The 19,018-nt window shown below is 35.6% G+C and overlaps 3 protein-coding genes across 6 annotated transcripts; 1 reads left to right on the plus strand and 2 right to left on the minus strand.

The window, feature by feature from the left end:
* The first annotated feature begins 2,379 nt into the window (after positions 1 to 2,379).
* On the plus strand, positions 2,380 to 9,498 carry LOC129880012 (putative phospholipid-transporting ATPase 9). Its single transcript, XM_055953815.1, has 11 exons — positions 2,380 to 2,671; positions 2,890 to 3,381; positions 3,917 to 5,262; positions 5,569 to 5,956; positions 6,083 to 6,171; positions 6,261 to 6,369; positions 6,843 to 7,046; positions 7,135 to 7,260; positions 7,366 to 7,464; positions 7,643 to 7,834; positions 8,511 to 9,498. Exons 2-11 carry the CDS (start codon positions 2,986 to 2,988, stop codon positions 9,150 to 9,152), a joined length of 3,591 nt encoding a protein of 1,196 aa, XP_055809790.1. The 5' UTR covers positions 2,380 to 2,671; positions 2,890 to 2,985; the 3' UTR covers positions 9,153 to 9,498.
* A 635-nt stretch (positions 9,499 to 10,133) lies between these two features.
* LOC129880014 (uncharacterized) lies at positions 10,134 to 10,810 on the minus strand. Its single transcript, XM_055953820.1, is given in 2 exon segments — positions 10,134 to 10,189; positions 10,192 to 10,810. Coding segments are annotated over 2 exon segments (450 nt in total). The 5' UTR covers positions 10,607 to 10,810; the 3' UTR covers positions 10,134 to 10,154.
* Positions 10,811 to 11,574: 764 nt separating this feature from the next.
* Positions 11,575 to 18,735, minus strand: LOC129880013 (proline-rich receptor-like protein kinase PERK9). Of its 4 annotated transcripts, none has more exons than XM_055953818.1 (9): positions 18,646 to 18,735; positions 15,638 to 16,976; positions 15,090 to 15,500; positions 14,921 to 15,007; positions 14,182 to 14,252; positions 14,021 to 14,097; positions 13,774 to 13,921; positions 12,235 to 12,396; positions 11,575 to 12,136 (listed from the first exon to the last, which is right to left on the minus strand). In XM_055953818.1, exons 2-9 carry the CDS (start codon positions 16,719 to 16,721, stop codon positions 11,933 to 11,935), a joined length of 2,244 nt encoding a protein of 747 aa, XP_055809793.1. In that variant the 5' UTR covers positions 16,722 to 16,976; positions 18,646 to 18,735; the 3' UTR covers positions 11,575 to 11,932. The 4 variants fall into 4 exon arrangements, with proteins under 4 accessions (XP_055809793.1, XP_055809794.1, XP_055809792.1 ...); XM_055953819.1 differs by lacking the exon at positions 18,646 to 18,735 and adding an exon at positions 18,461 to 18,616; XM_055953817.1 differs by lacking the exon at positions 18,646 to 18,735 and adding an exon at positions 18,514 to 18,611.
* Positions 18,736 to 19,018: the final 283 nt, after the last annotated feature.

Below are 19,018 nucleotides of genomic sequence, written 5' to 3' on the forward strand. Positions count from 1 at the left end.
CGGTTTGGTTTGGTTTTAAATTTGAATAACCGATAATATTTGGTTTGGTTATGGTTATAGAAAAAAATAACCGAATAAATAACCGAACCAAATCGATAATTATATACATAAAATTTATAATTATTTATATGTATAATATTAGTTTTTCATAAATAATTAAAGATATTTTATACCTTTTAACTATTAATCTACTTATTTTTAAGGCCAACAATCCAAACCCAACTCTCAAGCTCAATTATAAATTCTAATAAACACTAAACAGCGGTCCAAGTCCAACAATCCAAGCCCATTAGCCCAACTCTCAAGCCCAATTCTAAATCCTAAATTTCTAATAAGCACTAAGCACTTGAGCAGCTGGCAACAACATAAAGTAAAAGTTAAAACTTTAAAACCCTAGTATCTGTTTTTCTTTTACATTTTTGTTCCTCTCAAGTTGGTTTCTCACAAAGTCATAGACTAACAGTGAAGGCTCAAGAGCAACCTCAACTCCTCAACCCCAAGTACAAGATTGTCAAATTTTGAGAAGGTTTGTAAGGAGTTTTTCAATTTTTAAATTGATTTTAAGTTTTTTTTCCTGAATGTTTAAGTTGATTCCATTTCTGTTTCGAACCTCTGTGAGCCGTGGGAAAAAACGAGCTTCGTAAGAATCTGAAGAATGTAGAGAGAGAATATTTGAATTGTCTCGGCTAGTCATAAATTGAATAACCGAATCTAACCGAATCAAACCGAACCAAATCGACAATAACCAAACCCGTGGTTATTATTTTACTTGGTTTGGTTATGGTTTAGACATTTAATAATCAATTAAATTGATTTGATTATAATTTTAATCAATAATCGATCCAAACCGAACCATGAACACCCCTACTACTAATTTGCTAACATCTTTAATGTAACACACCTTATACAACAAGAATATGAACTAATCGAGGCCAATAAGCAGAGAAGTAAAGTATATTCATAATTAATAAATCTATATCGACCATATATTTAATCAACAATATAAAGAACTATAAAATGACTAGTTTTAACGATTAGAAGCAAAAAAAGAAGGAAAATGAAGAAAGTTATGGAATTAATCGAAAAATATCAATATTTTACATGTGTAAGATTTAATTTTTCATTATATACTTTCCAAATCTGAACAAATTAATCATATGCTATATTTTATACTTGTACAAAACACTCGGGACTGTTTCTAGAAAGTTGACCAAAATATACCTAAATTAGTTGGAAAAATAATTAAAGCAGTAGATATTAATATTACAAAATTCCATTATAATTCCTTTTTTTTTCTGCCCAAAATTCTCTTTTCTTGTGAAACAAGAAATATTAAATATTTTCCTTAAAATAAGATTTTAATAGATCAATTTACTACCATCAAATGTTAATTGAAATAGAAGCTTCTACTAAATAAGACTTTTAATAACAAAATCAGTTCGTTTTTTCTTTCTTTTTCTTCCCATAATTTTATTTTCTTGTAAAAGTAGAAAAAATAATAATAATTATTTTTCTTCATAAAATGAGATTTAAAGATCAATTTACTACCATTAAATATTGAATAGAAGCTTCTATGAAATAAGATTTTTTTTACTACTTTTCCACCACAAGTCAAAACTAAAAAAAAAAATCAGTTATTTTTATTTCAGACTTTCTTCCAACAAATTAAATCAAGCTCAATAAGGTTATAAATTAAAGTCTCCACTCTCTTACACATGAAAAAGGAAATATTTAGTTTTTAAAGCAATATACATTTTTTATCTATTTATTTATTTATTATTTAAAAACTTTAAATATCATTTATGCATGTGAACTTACGTAAGAGCTGATGTTAAGAGATTAGTATTAAAACACACGTTGCAATCTCAGCAACACGTTGGCATATTTTTTGGCCTTTTGATACGGTAATTTCTCTCTTTTTCTCTTTTATTTTTTTAAAAAATTAAAATTAGAATTACTGTTGGCATTAATTATTTTTTTTTAATCTGTTCATCTGAGAATCAAAAAAATATACAGAAAAAAAATGCTTAGTTGTTTCTTTAACCTCTCTAAACCAACATGTCAAAAAACAGATAGGAAGAAGACCAACCCAAAAAACAGACAAATGGAAGAATTTTTCCTATTAAATTCTTTCAAAAAAGATTCTTTTTTCTTTTTCCTAGTATGAATTCTTGGAAAGATGAAAACTTTACTGGGAAATTACTATTTCCTTAATGGGGTTTTGTCTTTTTTTTTTTTAATTTTTTTTGGTGTAAAAAATAGTTTTTTTTTAATTTTTGAATTTCTAATCAAGAATTCTTTTTGCGCGTGTAGAATCAAAATATTTGTCAAGTCAATAGATATTAAAGAGGAAATGTGAGAGAGAGAGAGATCCCAAGTCAATGTTCAAAGGTTTTGTGCCAAATGGGAGAAAAATCAAACATTAGAACAATTTATTTATTTTTTCTACCAAATTGAAATTTCTTTGAAGTCTGCTGTACACCCTATTGGGTAAATTACACAATATATATATATAGAGAGAGATGTAGCAGCTGTCATACTCTCTCTCTTCTTCATTAAATTTATTTCACTTTGATTCTTTTGATTTGTTCAAGCTGAAGTTGAAGAATACTGGGACATATTTTGCATTAATTGCTGATAAAGATTAGGACTTTGTAGCTAAAATCTTGAGGTGAAGACTTGTTTTTTGAGTTTTTTTGTCAATCTTGGAACTAACTTCCTAACCCCAGTACTATTTCCTCTAGCTTTTGTCTATTGGGTCAGTTACCCAATTTCTTTGTGTTGGTTCATCTTTTCTCTCTGGGGTTTTGGAAATTTTAGCTGGGGTTCAATTATTGAAAAGTAATTTGTCATAAAGTTCTGATCTTTGGTGTTTCTGGGCATTTTCAGAAGGTGAATCTTGGAAAAAACTGCATTACTACCCCTTTGGGACTTTGTTTTTTTCCAGTACTGAAAAGAACAGTAGTAGTTTTTTTTGGTATTGGAATGAGGACAGGGAGAAGGAAGAAGCTACATTTTAGCACTATCTACTCATTTAAATGTGGGAAAGCATCAGTTTTGAGTGATGATCATTCACAAATTGGAGGGCCTGGATTTTCTCGAGTGGTATTTTGCAATGAACCTGATAGTTTTGAGTCTGGAATTAGGGAATATGCAGGGAATTATGTCAGCACAACAAAATATACTGCTGCAACTTTCTTGCCAAAATCCTTGTTTGAGCAGTTTAGAAGAGTAGCTAATTTCTACTTTCTTGTTACTGGAATCTTGGCTTTTACACCATTGGCTCCATACACTGCTTTAAGTGCCATTCTTCCTCTTATACTTGTTATTGGGGCAACTATGGTCAAAGAGGGTATTGAAGACTGGCGTAGAAAGCAGCAGGTATTCTCTTTTTTCTTTTTTCATTTTGAAATTTAAATTAAAGCAGATCTTACTGGTAAAAAAAAGAGTTTTTTTTCTAAAAACTATGGTCTTCTTATCTTGGAAAACGTTTTTGATGATGTTGTGGCTACATAAAATCAATGATGTAATGATTTTGTTACTGGACTATGTCTATCAATAATTTGAAGGGTTCTTGGGATCTAACTGGTTATAATGTGAAAGTTCTGTTTGTGTGTAGGGTAATTTTTGAGACTTTCCCAAGATACCAAAGTTACCATTTTGAATTGAAAGTAATATTCTCTAAAATAGTCTGATTTTCAATCTTTTTTCAATTTGGGACCAGCTTCATTCTTTCCCATTTGATACTGTGGCATAATCTGGTTTTCTCATGTATGGTACAGATTCTCTGGTAGGAGTCTCTTTTTATATATAGATAGATAGCAGTAGTTTATACATTTACTTTTGCTTCTTGTCATTGTCCTGCCTTGTGCGTGCACACAGTTTGTCATCCGTCTTCTCGTTTTCTTCTTTTCAGGATATTGAGGTGAACGGTAGGAAGGTTAAAGTACACCAAGGAGATGGAGTTTTTAATCTTACTGAATGGAAAAATTTGAAAGTTGGTGATATAGTTAAGGTGGAGAAGGATCAATTCTTTCCGGCAGACCTTCTTTTACTTTCGTCTTGTTTTGATGATGCGGTTTGCTATGTTGAGACCATGAACCTTGATGGAGAGACTAATCTGAAGCTTAAACAGGCATTGGAGGTTACTTCATCCTTGAATGAAGATTCACACTTTAAAGGCTTTAAAGCCTTAGTTAAATGTGAAGATCCTAATGCTAATTTGTATACTTTTGTTGGAAGTATGGAATACGAAGAACAACAGAGTCCTCTTTCTCCCCAGCAATTACTCCTCAGAGACTCTAAATTGCGCAACACAGAATATATATACGGGGCCGTTATCTTTACCGGTCATGACACAAAGGTCATGCAGAATGCAACAGATCCCCCTTCTAAAAGAAGCAAAATTGAGAGGAAGATGGATAGAATCATTTACTTCTTATTTGCTGTTCTATTCACAATTGGTTTTGTTGGATCAGTCTACTTTGGAATCGTGACTAAACAGGATCTAGATGGCGGACATAACAGGTGGTATCTGCAACCTGAAAATTCAGACATTTTCTTTGATCCCAGAAGAGCTCCTGCTGCTGCCATGTTCCATTTTATGACGGCTGTGATGCTGTATAGCTACTTGATTCCTATCTCCTTATATGTGTCTATCGAAATTGTTAAAGTTCTTCAGAGTATCTTCATTAATAAGGATATTAATATGTACTATGAAGAAACTGATAAACCAGCACATGCCCGCACCTCAAATCTTACTGAGGAACTCGGCCAGGTTGACACAATACTTTCTGATAAAACTGGCACACTGACTTGTAATTCAATGGAGTTTGTCAAGTGCTCCGTGGCTGGTACTGCTTATGGACGTGGTATTACAGAAGTGGAAAAGGCTATGGCTAAGAGAAATGGATCTCCACTGATGGCTATAAATAAGGATCACACTGAGAATGGTGTTGTTAGTCCTAGGAAGTCCACTATTAAAGGTTTCAATTTTGAAGACGAGAGAATCATGAATGCGAGTTGGCTTTTTGAGCCTCATTCAGATGTAATACAGAAGTTCTTCCGTTTGTTAGCAGTCTGTCATACAGTCATACCAGAAGTAAATGAGGTTACAGGCAAGGTTTCATATGAAGCTGAGTCTCCAGATGAAGCAGCCTTTGTGATTGCTGCTAGAGAAGTTGGTTTTGAATTCTTTAAAAGGACACAAACAAATGTGTCGGTACATGAATTGGATTTGGAATCTGGCAAGAGAATTGAGAGGTTAGTTAATTTGCAACATGTTCTTCATTATATGTTTTCAGCATTTTTAGTTTTCTGAAAGTATAGTATCTCCGATATTTGGCTGGCTCTTGCTCAAGTGCATCATTAGTAGATTATCCATAAAGACCAGTGGATAGACAATGCAGCCTAGTACCAGTGACATTTCTTATTTATATTCAAAAAGATTCTTAATCTCTATGAAAACTTAAGGCAATGAATGCTTATTATGTTTTTCAGATATTTGACGCAGTGCTATAAACATGAGCATTTTTTGTTGAGAGTAATCTTAGAGATCTTTGTTTGCAGGTCATACAAGATTTTGAACGTTTTGGAGTTTAACAGTACAAGAAAAAGGATGTCTGTCATAGTAAAGGATGAAGATGGAAAGATCTTGTTACTCTCCAAAGGTGCTGACAGTATCATGTTTGAAAGACTCGGAAAAAATGGAAGAAAGTTTGAACAAGAAACAAGGGAACATGTGAATGAGTACGCTGATGCAGGTTTGAGGACCTTGATACTGGCTTATCGTGAGCTCAGTGAAGAAGAATACAAAACTTTCAATGAAAAATTTCTAGAGGCAAAAAATTCAGTCAGTGAAGACCGTGAAGCAATCATTGATGAAGTAACAGATAAGATAGAAAAGGACTTGATTCTTCTTGGTGCTACTGCTGTGGAGGACAAGCTTCAACCAGGGGTAAGTTTTATGAACTCAGAGAACTATTTCCAAGCATTGTTGATTGATTGATATGTGTTGATATATCTGTTTCCACAGACGTCATTTGGATGTGTATTGACTTTTCTGTTTCTATTCATGCTATAGGTTCCTGATTGCATCGACAAACTTGCTCAAGCAGGCATAAAAATTTGGGTTTTGACTGGGGATAAGATGGAAACAGCCATTAATATCGGGTATAGTAATTGATTATGAGTTTTTGCAGTTTTTATTTGATGCAAGCTTTGCTTGTCCAAACACATTCTGAACAAAATGTCTCCTGCAGTTATGCTTGTAGTTTGCTTAGACAAGGAATGAAGCAAATTATCATAACGCTGGAAAGCCCTGATATTATAGCTGTAGAGAAAGCTGGAGAAAAGAATGCAATTGCCAGGGTAAATACATCTGTTTAATATGTGCCACATCAATTTCCATATCTGCAAGTGTGAATCATTTTGAAATGGAACAAAAGAAATTCTGTTATGCCTTATAAGCAGTTAACTTATGGTTATGTTCCATTGCGTCTCAACAATGTGCTTTTTGAAGCTGAAAATGGCCACTGTTTTTGCGAATGATCGATGACATTGCTCTTTCACTCCCTCTGTGCACCTATGAGTTTGACATGCATGTTCCCTCTAAACGCAATTCAATATCCATGAACAAAATCAATTAAAAACCACATAAAGAATGAAAAAAAGAGAAAAGTTAAGAGCAATCCCTCCTATAATCTCCTTGAGAACCTTCTTTGTTTGTATTGCTTGTTGAAGTAGCAGTGACAGGGACATAATTAAATATGTGGAAACAATTCTTTAAATTTTAAAGTTTCATATTCATGAAGTTGTGTTTTATTTTTTTGTTTTAATTACAGGCTTCAAAGGGAAGTGTTTCACGGCAACTTGCTGAAGGGAAGGCTCTACTTACTGCTTCAAGCACAGAGGCATTTGCTTTGATCATTGATGGAAAATCTCTTACCTATGCCCTAGATGATGAAGTAAAAGATATGTTCTTAGACCTTGCAGTCAGATGTGCCTCTGTTATATGCTGCCGTTCATCACCAAAACAGAAGGCACTTGTAAGTTGAAAATTGATTTCACAATCCAGACTCTATGTTTTCAAGTCCACTCTGGTGCTTTAGGTTGACTATTTCTTGGAATATATAGGTAACAAGACTTGTCAAAAACGGGACTGGAAAGATAACATTGGCAGTCGGAGATGGAGCTAATGATGTAGGAATGCTTCAAGAAGCTGATATCGGAGTTGGAATCAGTGGTGTCGAAGGAATGCAGGTTCAAGAGCTTATACTTATTCTCTCTTAATACTTATTCACATTAATACTTTTCCTCCACCTACCCCAACTAATTGTTCTTCATAATCTTGTTTTTACTCATTAGGCTGTTATGTCAAGTGATGTTGCAATTGCTCAGTTCCGATTTTTGGAGCGCTTGCTTTTAGTGCATGGACATTGGTGTTATAGAAGAATCTCTACAATGGTAATCTATTTTCTGCGAATTTTACTCTTTAAATTTTTCCTGTCATCATGAGTTAGATGAGATAAAAATGTGTTTTCAAATAATAAATCTATTGCCTTATGGAACTATTTCTAGACAAAAAGATATATTATTTGTGGAGCAGTTTGATAACTGGCTTTTTATATTTGTTTCCCTGCAGATATGCTACTTCTTCTACAAAAACATCGTATTTGGTGTGACTGTGTTCTTATACGAGGCATATACATCATTTTCTGGACAACCAGCATACAATGAATGGTTTCTGTCAACTTACAATGTCTTCTTCACATCACTCCCAGTGATTGCTTTGGGAGTTTTTGATCAAGATGTATCTGCCAGATTGTGTCTTAAGGTATGTTACACTTGATGCAGTATTCATTTTCGCTTAACATATATGTGCTTATTACTACTAACAACAACATATCCAGTGTAATCCCACAAGTGGGTTGGGGAAGGTAGGATGTACAGAGACCTTACCTACCTTTATGGGGTGAAGGCTTTTTCCAATATGCCCTCAGCTCAAAACAAATGTAATCAAAGCATGATAGAAAGAAAAAAATCGACAGTAAAATAGCAAGATAAACAGAATAAATGAAACAAATGATAGTAAAATTTAGGAGAATAAGATACTATACATATACTAACTAATACTACAACACTTAGCTACCTATTACCCTGCTACCGTTACCCTCGTCTTCCAAATCTTCCTATTTAGGGTCATGTCCTCAGTAAGCTTAAGATGTGTCATATCCTATCTAATCACCTCCCCTCAGTCTTCTTTGGCCTACCTCTACCTCTCCCATAGCTTATTATAGCCAACCTCTCACACCTCAGAGGTGCATCTGTGCTCCTCCTCTTCACGTGCCCAAGCCATCTCAGCACATGTACTTATTACTAGTGTTTGCCAAAAATTACACACTATTTACTATCATCAGCTGTTTTTGTATCTGTTACAGCTTTTTGGACATAACATGGAATTAAGTACTTTTTCTTAGTTTCTAATTATATTTTATGGTATTATGTGGCAGTTCCCTTTACTATACCAAGAAGGTATCCAGAATCTCCTTTTCAGATGGCGTCGTATAATTGGCTGGATGGTCAATGGCGTTTGCAGCGCAGTGATAATCTTCTTCTTCTGCATAACAGCACTAGATCCTCAAGCCTTTAAAAAAGACGGTAAAGTTGCTGAATTCGCTGTTGTTGGAGCAACCATGTACACATGTGTTGTTTGGGTTGTCAACTGCCAGATGGCTCTTGCTATCAGTTATTTTACCTTAATCCAGCATATGGTCATCTGGGGTGGAATTGCTCTCTGGTACATTTTCCTGCTGATTTATGGAACCATGTCTACAACATTTTCCGCTACCGCATACCAAATCTTCGTGGAAGCGTTAGCCCCAGCCCCATTCTACTGGATCATGACGATATTGGTGGTCATTTCAGCTCTTATTCCATACTTAGCATACAATGCTATTCAAACGCGGTTCTTCCCAATGTACCACGGGATGATTCAATGGATAAGATACGAGGGAAGGGCTGATGACCCAGAGTTCTGCCACGTGGTAAGACAGAGGTCAATAAGGCCCACAACTGTAGGTTTCACTGCTCGTTCATTGGCGAGAAGGAATCCTTTGGAAGACGAGAAAGAGAACAACAATAGCCACAGATAACATCTGAATAGGTATTCTCAGCAAGAAAGAACTTTTGGACCTACAAAAAAACCACCGTCAAGCAGGAACTTGCTCATTGTACATGTTTTCCGAGCTGGTCCTGTACATGATTACTGACATTGAAGACACAACGTCGAGGTCCAATTGGTGCAAAGCTATACTACTTGTATACCATGTCTTGAATGAGCAAAGATGTCTCATGAGTTTGTAAATTTTGTCAACTGGTAACATATTTGTAATTCTTTCATTCTATATCTTGTAAAATTGTTTAAGTTTTTGTTGTTGAATACTAGAAGCAGAATAGCAGATAAGCAACTTTTAATAAGAAAGAGTATTGGATTTGTTTTGAGCTATAAGACCCAATATTCTCTTTCAAGTTATAATTATGTGTACATTTTCTTTAGCAATAAAGAATGAGCATTTCTAGTTGATAAGGACATTTTGCATCTTCTGGCAGATGTCCTTTATACATATTAATTAATAGACAAAATGGACAGTTTGGTATACTAAGCTCTCGCCAATGTGCAGGGTCCGGGATTTGTCACTAGTATGCTAGTCAATCAGCTTCTCCAAGAAAGACTAAAATGTGATCAAACAAACAAATATTATTTACGTTAAAGAAGTCATATCAAACGAAGATGACATGACAAAACATTCTATATATACTCGAAAACCAAGTCAAACTTACACAAGAGACTAATACTATCAAACGCGAATTCAGGATTTAGAATAGGTAAGTTTTGAGTGAGTGTCTATTAGGCTACTTCTTTTCACATTCACACAATTTGGTTACTTTTCTTTAATAAGCATTGATTGGTAACCTTGAATAAATAGTAAGTAACCTACAACAATATGTTAAATTGTCCAATGGTTTAAATTCTTTTTACACTCGTGTCAGAGTATCAAACTTAAATTCATTAGAACAAAGAGTATCCCAAGAAGTCTTAACAGATAGGATATTAGTTATTTCATAAACTTTTGTTAAAAGAGCATATGATAGTGTCACTGCAACTTGAAAGATCCAAAAACTTGTATCGAGTATGAAAAACATCATAATCAATTGTTTGTTTATGTATACATGTTGTGATTCTCTGTGTCTCTAACACATCCTCTTCATCCCCACCCCAAAAGCTTCCAAAAGCAAATTCACCCTTTTGAGAAAACTCTTCTAAAACCTTTTCAACTTCCTCCAAACAACACAAACTCTCAAGATGAACCCTCAAAGATCCTCCATGATCTTTCAAGATTTCATCTTCATGTCTGTTGATCTCCATCTCCATAATAGTTTTCTTGTTCTTTCTTCGATATCTCAGTTTCTTTATACATTCTTTTGTTTTCTTTAACAGCTTGCATGGAAGGTTAAGCAAGAACAAGATGATGATTTGGAGGATCAAGCATTGACAGCAGCAACATATGACTATGCAATCGGCCGCGAAAATGTTTTTGTCTTCCATTTTTTGTGCAAGATTGAAGGAGAGAAAGGGTGATGGTAATGAAGAAGGTTATGAAGAGAAGTCATTTCTTGTCAAGGAATAGGTTGCTTTATCTTTATAGAAGAGTATATTGATGTTTGAAGCATTGAGAAATTAAATATTGGCTGCAAAGCTAAAGAAAGATGGAACTGATAGCCTAAAACAAAATGTCTAAGGAAGCATAAGCTGTCATGTTCTAGTGACTTGTATTTTACATCTTCATGGATAGCTAAGAGAACTTCGCTTATGTGAACTTGCTCATATTACTCGTCTCAAGCTAGGATAACGGAGAAATATAGCGTTAAACGAGTCAATTTGTGATGTATCCTCACATGTGACACAATATTGGACTACGACGTGCTTAAATGAAGCGACATACATAGTGACAATTCATATAGCCGACCACAACTTGCTTAGGATTGAAGCATAGTTTGTTTGTTTATGTATAGCTAGCAGAAGAGTTCACTCAACAGGCTTGATTATTGAGGTCTGTCTGAGACTTTTTTGCACTTGCCTTCCAAAGGAAGACATGATCTTCTCAATCTTGCTTTTCTTTATTCCTTGTGTAAATGGATGTAAAGACTTTACAAGCAAAACTTCAAAACTCGGCCTTTCTATTTACATTTTTTATGATGGTAGCGTAGGACCAACTTGTGCACACTTCGACTATTCCACGAGGTACATACATTCTCTTTTAAGCAAATATTTCCAAATTAGTGGATGCTGCCAAAGGGAGTGACCATGCCATACACAAAAAGAAAGAGACTCTCTTTTAAGCAAATATTTCCAAATTAGTGGATGCTGCCAAAGGGAGTGACCATGCCATACACAAAAAGAAAGAGACTCGGAGAATGACGAGCAAATAGAGCTTTTGCACATTTTCGCTAATCCATGAACATGATCTATACATCTCAATCGAAAGAGAATCAAGAGAAAAAGAAAGAATCGGAATTGTTGATTCATTGGTGTAGAAATCTTGATGAATACTAAGCTTCCTCTCACAAAAGCTTTATCCTCAAGGACCTATACGTTCCATCAAAGTTTACATTTCCACCATTTGAGAACAAATAAGTTGAATAACCATTGAAAGAACAAAAATATTGGAGATGACAAAAAAATTCATGTTACTTACAGGAAAAATTGCTACTAAAATAGCAGGGCCTATATGTAAGCAGCAAAAAAGGAATCTACTTACAAAACATAACCAAAATCACCTCGGAGAGGCAAACGCGTACCTCTCAACGTAGGTGCTTTTGATCTATGAACAGATACATATACACTTGCTTTAACAAGACCTTTAGTTGTGTACTATACCCTATCTTCAGCCGACTCTCCACTATGCTGTGTACCTTGACTAAAAAAATCAGAACTAAAATCTGGACTACCAAATGCCATCCTTCGGAACAATCTTATTTCTGCAGATTGTTCTGCAGAATTATATATTGTACTTTCACCAACTTTCATCCCATTGGTCAGATCAGATGCAGACATGTTATCAAAAGCTCTCATGATCTGCAAAGAATAAGAATGGTCAGAATGTAAAGTTCCTTGGTGACAAGTCTTAACGGTGCTTCAGGCGTAGGATTTTAGTGAAATGAAGAATCAGTTACCTGTCCCATCCCTGGTCTCTTTGCAGCTGAGTGGCGCACACAAGCTGCAGCTGCCTCAATCAGTTGAAACATCTCAGGGATAACATAATTCCTCTCGAGGCGTGGATCTGCCAGCTGATCAAATTCAAATTTCTCAAGGGCATGAGTAAGCAACGGTCGAGCCTGGAAGAGAAAAAAAAGATCAAGTTGCAGCATGACCCACCAAGTTTTACATTGATACGACTTCAAAACAGTGTTGGGCTGATTCAATGTGAGTTGTAGTGATAAGTAATAGAATCTAGTTCTATTCGAAAGAATAAACATTCTCAGGAGCCAAACAGAAATAGAAAACGTTTTTAGTGGAAGCCTTCCTGCTCAGAGTAATCAGAAGGAGTAATCATTTTCCATATAAGAAACGGTTATTATATGGACTCAACTGAACCCTTACAAGACAGAAAACTTCCAAACATGAAACACCAAATCTGTGCAATTAGTACACAATTTCCTTTCACCCGCTCAGTCATGCAAGCTGCAGATAAGTTGGAATATAGTCGAAAAACTTAATATCCTACAACATCAAATCTATCTCCATCCTTTCCTTGCTTTCCCCTATTTCACTTAAGGATATAAGAGAAGTACCATTCTTCGAAAACAAGAAGAGCAGAGTTTTCAGTGAACCTGTTTGTTTGTTCTTCTCCAGGATATCTGATTTGTGCCCTAACAACCCTTAAATAAAATCTTTTATACCATCAAATTCTGATAAGCCTCAAATTAAGGATCAAAATGGAACGATATCTTTGCCAGAACATTAGAAGGGACTACATGGGGATTTTAACAAATCTTAGAAATTTGATGAACACAGGATGCCAACGGTTATCTTTAATTAATGTCCTGAAAAAATCATCACGATTCCCTAGGTGTGTCCACTTCCAATTGTCCTCTTAACTTTCACAATCTTACAAACAAAAAGAGAACAACAACTCTAATCCATTGAAATGGCAGATGAGTAGTAAGCATCTATATGGTAGGTCGAGCAATAAACGAATTCTGTTGCAAATACTCTATTCCTAAAGTCAACAAGGACAAACACACTTTCCAGAGGCTAAAATTTTGGTAATTTCTCACCCTAAGGTTTCCAGGATAGAGGTCTGAATTTCTTTTAAAAAGATTTATAGCTGAGAAACCTCCCAGCATACTGATGTGCTAGAACAAAAAAGCTAAAAGAAAGGAACTTTCAAAGAAGTGCGACTAGATGCCTGCTGTAGAGTAGAACTGTAGCACCAATGGCGGTTTCTTCAAACCTCATTCACCAAGATTTTGTGCAGTGTGGAAAATGACAGGACGAATCAGCAAATCCTATGTAACATGAAATGTAGAGGTTGTCCTAGTAAAATGGACTAAACACAGTACTTGTACTCAGCCCATGCATATATGTTAACTTGTAAGTAAGACAAATAACCAGTGCATAATCATCACATAACGTGGAGAGTGGCTGATGAAAGAGATCTCATGCCACTTTGGACTCGGAGAAAGAAGAGATTGGTTTGACTATAAACATACCCATTCAACTAGACTCTCGTCCCCTAAAGGCTGAGATGTATCAACAGGCTTCCGTCCAGTAATTAGCTCCAGAAGCACAACCCCAAAAGAATATATATCGGATTTTTCAGTTAGCTTGCCACTTGAAGCATATTCAGGAGCCATGTATCTGAAACAATACAAGGTATTAATAGACACATAAAGAGGAGGAATATAATGCATTGTCTCCTATAGTCCACTTGGTGTTTAAGTTGGTGATGGAACATACCCAAATGTTCCCACAACACGTGTTGTAACATGAGTTTTTGTATCCTGAGCTAATTTAGCTAATCCGAAATCAGAAACCTGTGAAAAATAAATAGAATTATAAGGCAGTTTGCAAGTCAAAACAAAGAATGTCAATAATGGAGTTTGAGGATGTCGACATACCCGAGCCTCAAAGTTAATATCCAAAAGAATGTTTGATGACTTAATGTCTCTGTGGATAATACGAGGATTGCCTGTCATCACCAGGAAAAATGAGTGAAACAAAAGAAGAGTGATAATTATCAAATCCAGAGTTAAAGAGTGATAAGTAGAATAAGTGTACCATGTAGATATTACAGGAAACAAGAACAAGGGGCGCGTATATTACAGATCATACCAATATCTTAACTTCCCATGCTTGAGTTTTCTTCTCTCTTCTATTTATTCTTCTAACAGTATAAATATAAGCATTTGCTACTGTTTAATAGTCTAATAGATTCAGCTTCATCACAAGGAGGAACTACTGTCACTTCGTCACAAGAAAATTGCCAACAACAAGGTCCTGTGACTTCTGTTAAGCTGAAAATATTTATATACATCTTCTCTCCCCCTTCCTCTCCCCCCTTACTTCTTTTTTTTGTTCTCTTTAGGCAAATAGGATGAGAAAGTTGATAGTGGAGTATCTTATATCCTTGTTCAATGTATTCTTTTTTATAAGTATTGTTCAATGTTTTTTTGTAATTGATGTAGAAAGAGAAGGGTTCAATAAAAAATATTAACAGTGATAATCAGGTACAGTCGTACAGATTATCTGATGTGCAATTTTCGCAGTTCTTTAGTCATATTTTATTCACCCAGAGAAGAAACAAAGTGCAGATAATCAATCATAACTATAAAGAATTAAAGAAGTGAAGAAAGTTACAATCTTCATGCAGATAAGCTATTCCACGAGCTGCACCAACAGCAATCTTAACACGTGTTGTCCAATCCATAACAGGCATTCCTTCCGCTGTAAATTGCAAGTATCAAGATCTAGTTTTAGTGACCAAATGCCAACAATGAGTTCTTAAAAATAAAAGATTTGTATTTACCATGAAGATGGAAGTAAAGGGAGTTATTTGGGACATATTCATAAACAAGGAGCCTTCTATTCTCAGAAATGCAATAGCCTACAAGGGAAACCAAATGGCGATGGTGTATTCGACTAATGATTTCAACTTCAGCTCTGAACTCCCGGTCCCCCTGGCGCCCACCAATATCTAGTTGCTTTACTGCTACATCCCTCCCATCTTGTAGACATCCTTTGTATACAGAACCAAATCCACCAGCCCCCAACAAATTCTCAGTCGAGAAGTCACCAGTAGCCTTAACTAATTCTTCATAGGTAAACCATATCTTTGGATTTCCAAATCCACCGGATCCTCCAGGAGAATTTAGGGATTTGTTGCCAGTTCCATTTCCGGTTTGAGGTGTTGATTCCTGTATCTTCAATAAGATGGAATCTGTACACAATTTGCGCATCTTCTCAGATTGCATTCGAAATTTATGAAACACAAATATTACATTGATGTTGCTTCAAAAAGATCTGAAACATATACTGACATGATAATGCATGATATACTAGTTTCTGAAAAGTTACCAGAATTTGGGGTGGAGCCCAGAGAGCTTGGCATGACATTCCCGCCATTGGGATGAAAAGCCTTTTTCTTTCGCTTCCATACGCACCAACCCACTACTCCAACAATACTAAGCAATAAAACAGCAACAATGACGCCAATGGCAATTGTACCTCCAGTTCCTATGCCGCTACTACTCGAACTGTTTGAGCTACCTGCTGCATCGTCACTGGATCTATTGGTAGTGGTTCCACCTGAAGGAACTGGTGGTGAGGGAGGTGTATTTTTAGGAGGTTCAAAGGATGGTGTAGGGGATGAACCTCGTGGTGGCGTAAATGCTGGAGATGGAGGTGAATTTGTAGGAGGGTCAGAGGCTGGGGTAGGAGGTGAGCCTTTTGGTGGCACAGACGCTGGTGATGGAGGTGAGTTCACGGGTGGTGGAGGGGATGAACCTTTCGGAGGTTCAGGAGATTTTGGTGGTGGAGTAGGATCCGGATTCTGGGCAGATGGTGGAGGTGAAAAAGGTGGAGGATCAACTTTGGGAGGTGGTGAAGGTGAACTTGGAGGAGTGGTTGGTTGTGGTGGAGGTGAGCTAGGAGGAGGATCATCTTTTGGAGGCGGTGGAGGTGAACTTGTAGGAGGAGTTGGTTGTGGGGGACGTAAGACAGGTGGAGGCTCAACTTTTGGAGGTGGTGACGAACTAACTGGTGGGCTAGATGTAGGAGGAGGAGAAGATTGAGGTGGTGGTGAACTGGAAGGCGGAGGAGAAGATATAGGCGGCGGTGAACTAGCAGGTGGGATAGGTGGAGGACTAACAGTTGGAGGAGCAGATTCTGTGGGCGGGGAAGCCATTGGAGGAGGCGATGTCACGTTACTTGGAGGAGGTGATGTCACGTTACTTGGAGGAGGCGATTGTGGTAGTGGTGGTGAGGCCGGGGGAGGAGCAGATTGCGGGGGTAATGTTGGAGGAAGAGAAGACACAGGTGATGCTGTCGCATTAGGCTGAGATGCAGGGGCCGGAGAAGAAAGCTGAGGAGGTGGACTCAAGAAAATTGGTGGGACAGGAAATGGTGCAACACTTGGAGGTGGAGAAACTACTACTGACATTTCACCACCACCAAAACTAGCTAAATTTACACCATTTCTTCAATAGTGTCAAAATCTCCAAACATCAATCAAAATTACCAGTATTTCAAGAATTCTACCCAAAGGAGGGCACAACTTGCTGTAACTGAATTTCCCCAAAAGAGGTACGCAACATCCAATAAATTGCTAAAATTGGTATCCCAGAAGATCTGAATTCGTAAACCAATTCACTCCCAAGTGAGAAAAATCAATTCACTTCCTTTCCAAGCTAAACACCTAGCAATTTCAGACAAAAACAACAAAAGATTCAAGCTTTCCACAGTTCAACTCAGTAAACTCGTCAAATAACGAAACAACAAAAAGGTTCAACCTTTCAAGAAACTCATTCAGAATTCACCAACCACTGTAAAGTAAAATAAAAAAAGGTACCCAAAATGCAATGAATAGGTTCTTGCTATGTTAAATTTAATATTCCGGAAGATCAAAATTCGTAAACCAATTCACTCCAAATTGAGATAAAGCAATTCACTTCCCTTCCAAGCTAAACACCTTGGAATTTCAGGAAAAAGACAATAACAAAAGATTCAAGCTTTCCACAAATTCAACTCAATAAACTCATCGAATAACAAAACAACAAAAGGGTTCAATCTTTCTAGAAACTCATGCAGAATTCACCAACCACTATAAAGTAAAACAAGAAAAAAGAATCCAAAATGCAACGAATTGCTTCTTCCTATGTTAACATTAGTATCCCAGAAAATCAAAAGTCTAAACCAATTCACTCCCAAGTGAGATAAAGCAATTCACTGCCTCTCCAAGCTAAACACCTAGGAATTTTAGAAGAAAACAAAAAAGATTCAAGATTCCAACTAATTCAACTCAGTAAACTCATCGAATAACAAAACAACAAAAAGGTCCAATCTTTCAAGAAACTCATTCAGAATTCAACAACCACTGTAAAGTAAAAAAGAAAAAGGATTCAAAATGCAATGAATTGCTCCTTCCTCTGTCAAAATTAGTATCCTGGAAGATTGAAAGTCGTAAACCAATTCATTCGCAAGTGAGATTAAGCAATTCATTACCTCTCCAAACTATATACCTAGGAATTTCAGAAAAACAACAACAAAAGATTCAAACTTTCCACAAATTCAACTCAGTAAACTCGTCGAATAACAAAACAACAAAAAGGTTCAATCTTTCAAGAAACTCATTCAGAATTCACCAACCACTATAAACTAAAACGAAAAAGTAATCCAAAATGCACTGAATTATTTCTTCCTATGTTAAAATCAGTATCCCGGAAGATCAAAAGTCGCAAACCAATTCACTCCCAAGTAAGATAAAGCAATTCACCACCTCTCCAAGCTAAACATCTAGGAATTTCAGAAAAAACAACAACAAAAGATTCAAACTTCCCTCGAGTTCAGCTCAGTAAACTTGTTGGACAACAAAACAAACAAAAAGGTTCAATCTTTGTCAAGAAACTCATTCAGAATTCACCAAAAACTGTAAAACAATAAAATTAAAAGAATCCCAAAATTAGCAGAAATCCATTACACACATTCCCAAATCCCTATGATAATCAAATCAAGAAACTGAAATCACTGATAACCCTTATAGAAGAAAAAGAACATACTCAAATCACCAAATGTAGAATCAAAGATATACCAAGATCATCTCATAGATACAAAATCACAAAAACCCCAGATACCCAAATCAAGAAAATAAATAAAAATAATTCCCATTGTTATCGTTCACACCTAAAAATTCAATCTTTCGAACCAAAACCCCATAAATCCAATTGTGAACATACCAATCAGATAAACCAAAGATTATAAAAATTCAATCTTTTTTTCAGTGGCACTGGCAAATGATCAAATATAAGAACCAGGAACCAAGAACCAATCTTCAAAATCAAAAATCAAAAAAGAAATAAAGCTTATACTTATATTTGTTTGTTTAGCCAAGAGGGTAAACATGGAAACTGGGTCTGCAAAATCCAATCTTTCTAGTGCACCCAAAGTGAAAGGGACAACCTTTTTTTTTTTTTTTTTTAATTGAGAAGACAAACTTTCACACGTTGAAAATTGGATTTGTGTTTTTCTTATATACTCCCTCTGTAGAACAATATTTATCCATTATATATAATTTTTAAGAAATTATAAATAAAAAGATATAATATGAAAATAATTATTAATTAATAATAAAAATAAATTAAAAATTAAATATAAATTATTTTTTAATTTTATAAATTAAATAAATATTATGAGATATTTATTTTTAATATAGTAAACAAGTAGATACAAGGTATATTGTAA

Source organism: Solanum dulcamara, chromosome 2 (assembly GCF_947179165.1).
Source record: "Solanum dulcamara chromosome 2, daSolDulc1.2, whole genome shotgun sequence".
NCBI classification, from domain to species: domain Eukaryota; kingdom Viridiplantae; phylum Streptophyta; class Magnoliopsida; order Solanales; family Solanaceae; genus Solanum; species Solanum dulcamara.